Source organism: Limulus polyphemus, unplaced genomic scaffold (assembly GCF_000517525.1).
Source record: "Limulus polyphemus unplaced genomic scaffold, Limulus_polyphemus-2.1.2 Scaffold7920, whole genome shotgun sequence".
Taxonomy (NCBI): domain Eukaryota; kingdom Metazoa; phylum Arthropoda; class Merostomata; order Xiphosura; family Limulidae; genus Limulus; species Limulus polyphemus.
This window is the reverse complement of record NW_013673530.1, coordinates 24,982-31,129: the sequence shown is the minus strand read 5'-3', so window position 1 is coordinate 31,129 and position 6,148 is coordinate 24,982. Positions and strand designations below refer to the sequence as shown.

Sequence of the window (6,148 nt, the reverse complement as noted above, 5' to 3'; positions counted from 1 at the left end):
AAAATATAATAGTGTTTATAGAAGTTTTATTTTATCTTTTAACAAATGACACAAAACGAGTTTTATCTATATATAAGCTGAAAAATAATGTGATCGATATGCCTAGATTTTCAGGGGGTCTGGCCCCCTTGGCTACGCCTCTATAATGCTTGTGGAAGTATAGTTATGAAATCATAACCTTTGAAGCTGAAAGTATGTATTACTCAACAATTACTTTTAAGTCCTGTTATTTTGTAACTTCCATTGTGTCCTTTAACTCGTGTATATTTCAGTAATGAATATGTTTCTGGTTTACCTACAGTTGGAGGAATGCAGCGCACTGGAACACTGAAAGCCAACACCATTAAGAAGGTGGCTCCTCCAATGGTGCCAGACCTCAACAATCGTCATTCAGGTAGTAGCTTCTCCAGTGGTTATGGAAGTACATTAGCAGATAGAACATCCTACTGCAGTGTTAGTACAGATGACTCCTTTCCTCCTCCTCCAAGATCCCCAAATAAAGGTATCTATGAAAGCTTTTAGAAAGAAAATTTTGATTTATTGGTTATCCAGAAAACTAGAATTATATACCCCCACTTATAATATCTGTAAATAATTGTGTTCCGAAAAGGGGGAGAATTGTATAATAACTGTTGTTACATAGCATAAAATTAGTTATACTTTTGTTAGTAATGTTGTAAAGTTGTTATTTCAATGACTGGTTCTTTTCAATTGTTCTTTCATTGACGGGTTCTTTTGAACTTTCTGGTGAAAATAATTCAAAGTCCAATCCACATAAATGATAACAAATTAGTTTATTTCTTCCTTAATGTTTCTACTAGTTTAAACACTGTTGTTACTTGTATGTCATGTTTACAAATGACACGTATTGTCCTAGACTAACGTAAAAATAAACTTACTTGTATAAAGTAACTCAGTATGTGTAGTAGCCAACAAAGATCCAAACACGTCACTAAAAACAAAACTCGGACCTAAACAAACACACACCTGCCTGATTCACTCTACCAGTTAGAGATAACTCTGTCTTCTTATTGCTTCACTAAACCTTGTATTTATAATCTACCCTTGAATTCACTAACAAATGTGATATCAAAACTTTGAGAAATTTCTAGGTCTACATTATTAAACTTTTGAATCTTAATGCCTTTATTATGACCTTCAGATCCCTCTAGCTAACAAATAAATTACAACATTAAAAATACAGCTTACAACAATACTAAATATAATGATCTCAAACTGCACAACTGTTTTAGTTTTCTTTAGAAGCATTTTTTTCAGTATTATATCTAGATTATCAGAATGGGGGGGGGGGTGGCTGTAGACTGAATGGATTCAGACTAATTCATTTAAGTATTTTTAGTTTGTAAAATGTTGTCTCTCAATAGTTTGGTATGCACCAACTAAGTCATAAGGTTGTTTCCTGCATCTGATTGGCTGAGAAAAGGTATTGTTGTAGAATTCCTTTAAACTGATGTACCAGTAAAATTGCACAATGTGTCGGTAGAATTCCTTTAAACTGATGTACCAATAAAATTGCACAATGTGTTAGTAGAATTACTTTAAACTGGTGTACCAGTAAACTTGCACAATGTGTCAGTAGAATTACTTTAAACTGGTGTACCAGTAAAATTGCACAATGTTTCGGTAGAATTACTTTAAACTGATGTACCAGTAAAATTGCACAATGTGTCGGTAGAATTACATTAAACTGATTTACCAGTAAAATTGCACAATGTGTCGGTAGAATTACATTAAACTGATTTACCAGTAAAATTGCACAATGTTTCGGTAGAATTACTTTAAACTGATGTACCAGTAAAATTGCACAATGTTTCGGTAGAATTACTTTAAACTGATGAACCGGTAAAATTGCACATAAAGTACCACAATCCCAAGTGTACTTTGGTTATGTTTTGTTACTAAACAGAACCACTAAGTTACCGAGTTCTTCCTGTAATTATTTTTCACTTGGGATTGTGGTACTTTATGTACCGGTGAATCCACCAAATTGTTTTTGTGTGTTTGATCCAACAGAGCCAGAAGATTATGCAAGTTTTCCTGCATACATTGCTGCTTCTGTGGTTCCGTCACCATCTCGTCATCCAGGCCCCTTTCGTTTCCCAGATTCTCAGGTAACCTTTGAACTTCATTGACTGTTTGTAACAATAAGTTTTCAGAAATAGGTTTTTGTATTGTATTCCTGGTTAGATACAGGATTTCTGTGTAATATCATGTTAACTACCAGTAGCAGTAAGTCTGTAGCATGAAATTATTAGTCATTTAACCGTCACCTATAAAAAGATATTGTTGGTTTCATCGTTTCTTAGTTTATCAGCATTACTGAAATGGGTCTTCTACGTTTAATATCATGCAAAATAAAGCGTTTTTTTTTTTAGACACATTACACCCAAGTCATCATCCATCCACGACCCAGCAGTCACCCCAGTACCCCCACAGAAGAAACACGTCCCATTAGCTTTGGGAATGGTAGGTGGCACTTTTTTTCTATTTTTTCCACCAACTACACATGGGTAAGAAGTTTGAAATCCACCATTAAAGCAATAACATTAGTCCTGGAAATGGAGAAAATGTGATCAATAGTGATATTTGGATGGAAAGAATCCCAGCTAGTTTGAACTTAGATTTAGATTTAAAAAAAAGTAAAACTGAATGTAAGAAGCTTTGAAAACAGATTATGAAACATAACCAGAGTGGATAAAGAACGAGTTCCCTGTATTACATAGTACACAATTATTAAAAATCAGCATTAGAAAGAGTTTTCCAAAACCATACAGAAACGTGTTTCATCGTTTTTTATATGCACTGTCAAATACAGCTGAAATGAAAGGCTACTAAGTGTGATTGGGACAAACGAATTATGGGTAATTCAACATGTTTTTTCACAGATGGAGTGCCAACAGTAGCTCAGAGTTGTTTTTTATCTTTTGTATGTGTTCCAGTAGAGGTCATGTAATTTAACAGTTCTTGCCAGTAAAGTCATGTAATTTAACAGTTCTTGTCAGTGAAGTCGTGTAATGTAACAGTTCTTGCCAGTGAAGTCGTGTAATTTAACAGTTCTTGCCAGTGAAGTCGTGTAATGTAACAGTTCTTGCTAGTAAAGTCGTGTAATGTAACAGTTCTTGCCAGTGAAGTCATATAATGTCTTGTATCCTAAATGACTTTCTATAACAAGCCTTTCTAATGAAGTAGTGTTTCTTGAACCAGAACAAACTAGCAATAATAAATTCCTTCATAGCACCAATAACTACCTACAACAAACCACTTCATGGAACCCAGTCATCTCTGGAAGATCAGGGGATTGATATAGAGCAGAGTCCAGGGAGGGAGAGTCCAGGGGCCAGCAGTGGAGGCTCGCGTAACAGCACTTCCAGTTTAGACAGTGGCCGAGCATCAGCCTCGGGATCAGATAGCAAAGTAAGTTCTTCCTACACTATAGTAAATAAAATCTTCTTTCACTCACACTAAAATTTGTATTTCATATCTGTGATTCAAAATTTAACTTTTCAGTCCTTTTTTTTTGGAAGACTGGAATTAATATTTTAAATCATGGGTTATCATAAAAAAAGAGAAGCTTCAGAAGAAAAGATTAGCATATAAATAGAAATGATACAGTACCTTCTTTGAAGAAGGAATCCTACCAAAAGTGTTTGGTTATGTTGGTTGTATTCCTTAGCTATAAGTAGTACAGTTTACAAGATGTTTTTAACAAATGATTTTTCTGGTAAAACATATTATATTATTAAAAACAATGGCTGTCAAATAAGTAATCAACGAGACAGTGTGCCTAAACAATAGTAATGTGTTGTGGGATATAAAGTGAATATAAACTCAGTGATTTATTCATAACCTGCAAATTATTAGAATGTTATATAATACCTTTTAAGGTTGGCCCTCATCGGATGTCTGTCCAAAGTTACGAGTCTGGCTCTTCTCAGAGCCACCACAGTTCTAATTCGACCCTGGGGAGCGTTGACCGGATCGATGACAACGCCATCTCTGTTCCCAAAGTGAATGTTACAGAAATGATGTTGCACTCTGTTCCGGTAAGATATGAAAACTGTACACAAACAAATACATTGCATTAACTATTTAGATAAAAGATAGGTTGGTGTGGTATTACTTTGATTGTTTCATTCACTTGCTTTTTACTTTATGGAAAATATTTATGTGACATGCTTGTTTTTTGAAGTTAAGCACAAAGCTATACAGTGGGCTATCCGTGCTCTGCCCACCACGGGTATCGAAACCCGGATTCTAGCGTTGTAAGTCCACAGACATACCGCTGTGCTACTGGAGGGCATGTGACATGTATTAGAAACATTACATTTCTAATACATCTTAGTGGGATGACGTGTAATTAAATACTCTCCTCTTGTTTAGTTTCTGGCAGCAATGAGAGGTTTATTGAATTTGAACTACGTTTTATTGTGACTTAATTTGTGTGAAACATTGATTCTTAACACCTAACTAATGTAATTTTTAAGTTTATAAGTGTGTGTGTTTTAAATATGTTGGTAATTTTATTCTGTGTATAACACTTAAATTTTAGGGTTGGGTGGCTTAATTAACGTAACAAAAGTAAATACAAATATTGGATTATTTTTCAACCTTGCGGTGAGAGAGAGAAGTACAAAGGTCCAGCAGTTTTCTTTGAGAATACACAATCTATAAATAGGCTTCCAGTTCGTCTGGTTCGCGCTCTATACTTCGGGGGCCGTACTTCGTTATAAAGAGTGACTGTCAAATGCCACCCTTTGATCAGACTAGCCCACGAATTGGTGGCGAGTGGTTTTGAATAGCTGCTTTACCTCTAGTCTTTTTACTTCAAATTCAGAGACAAGATAGTGCAGATATTTATCGAGTAGCTGTGCGCGAAATTCAACAACTGTTCGTATGGTACAGATCTACCAGGTTTAATTAAATGGACGAAGCTAAGCCTAAAATAATACACGCGACATATTAATTAAACCGAGTTATTTCGTATAGCCAACGTAATCTAGGCCTAAAATCAACAACTGTTCGTATGGTACAGATCTACCAGGTTTAATTAAATGGACGAAGCTAAGCCTAAAATAATACACGCGGCATATTAATTAAACCGAGTTATTTCTTATAGCCAACGTAATCTAGGCCTAAAACGTTACCACACCTAACCAATAACGTTTTCCAAACTGTCAGGTTGTCCTCAGAGCACCCAAAATTTCACTGTTAACTCTAACTTAATGTTGCCTTTCCACTACGGCACAACGGAAGATCTGCAGACTTATAACGCTAGAAACCAGGTTTCGATACCCATGGTGGGCACAACACAGATAGCCTATTGTTTAGCTTTTTTCACTTGTCAAATGCTGTTCAACATAATATGTGTTATAACATTATTACGTTCACGTCTAATTGGTTCTGTCACAGACAAGTACTGTCAGTTACCTGAGCTTACTTAGTCAATATTTGTTGATGTCAGATCATCAAAACTTGTCACAAAACGTGGCTTTCAGCTGACTAAAAAAAAAGGTCATACACAATTTGGTGTGACCTGTTTTCAGCCGGAAAAGATGAAACGTTAATAATACCAACTGTTTTTTGTGTTAATCACGTTTAAGAACCACAGAACTATGTATCGTTTTGTTTAAATTGTAGGTTCTAAAATGTGTTGTTTTTTGTTTTTTTATCAAGCTGCTAATGGGGTGCAGTTGGCCGGTATTCACCTTGACTATAATAAAGGCAATTAGATCGCACAGGATAAAAAGAAGGGGGGGGATTTGGGCGGATATTCGCCCTCACTATTCTGTTAATTGCGTAAAGGAATCGACCTGTGTGTTTGTTTGGTTGTGGGAGTATTTTAAAAACTAAAATATTACCGTATTTTTTAACCATTTCAAATACTGTAAATGGAACTAACATAGATCTTTTAAAACGAACAGGTGAAATCACCCTCAGCCTTTATTGACTGAAAAACTCTAGGACTGAACAGGTTTAAGCTATGAGAGGGGATTCCTGATATAGAAATTAAGTAAACATTTTGAAAGTGAAACTGAAAATATTTATTTATATAAATATATATATATATATTCACCGTATTTTTCGGTGTATAAGACGCACTTTTTTACCCCAAAATTTGATGTCAAAA

The 6,148-nt window shown here is 35.1% G+C and overlaps 1 protein-coding gene across 1 annotated transcript in view; it reads left to right on the top strand.

The window, feature by feature from the left end:
* Nucleotides 1-301: 301 nt before the first annotated feature.
* Nucleotides 302-6,148, top strand: part of LOC106474968 (caskin-2-like) — a gene marked incomplete at its 5' end in the record, with an annotated part of 26,433 nt that continues 20,586 nt past the window's right edge. Inside the window, 5 exons of the mRNA XM_013935667.1 lie at nt 302-502; nt 2,035-2,132; nt 2,397-2,487; nt 3,257-3,435; nt 3,906-4,064. Of these exons, the coding sequence (XP_013791121.1) occupies nt 302-502; nt 2,035-2,132; nt 2,397-2,487; nt 3,257-3,435; nt 3,906-4,064 (728 nt within the window). The remainder of the gene's footprint in view (nt 503-2,034; nt 2,133-2,396; nt 2,488-3,256; nt 3,436-3,905; nt 4,065-6,148) is intronic.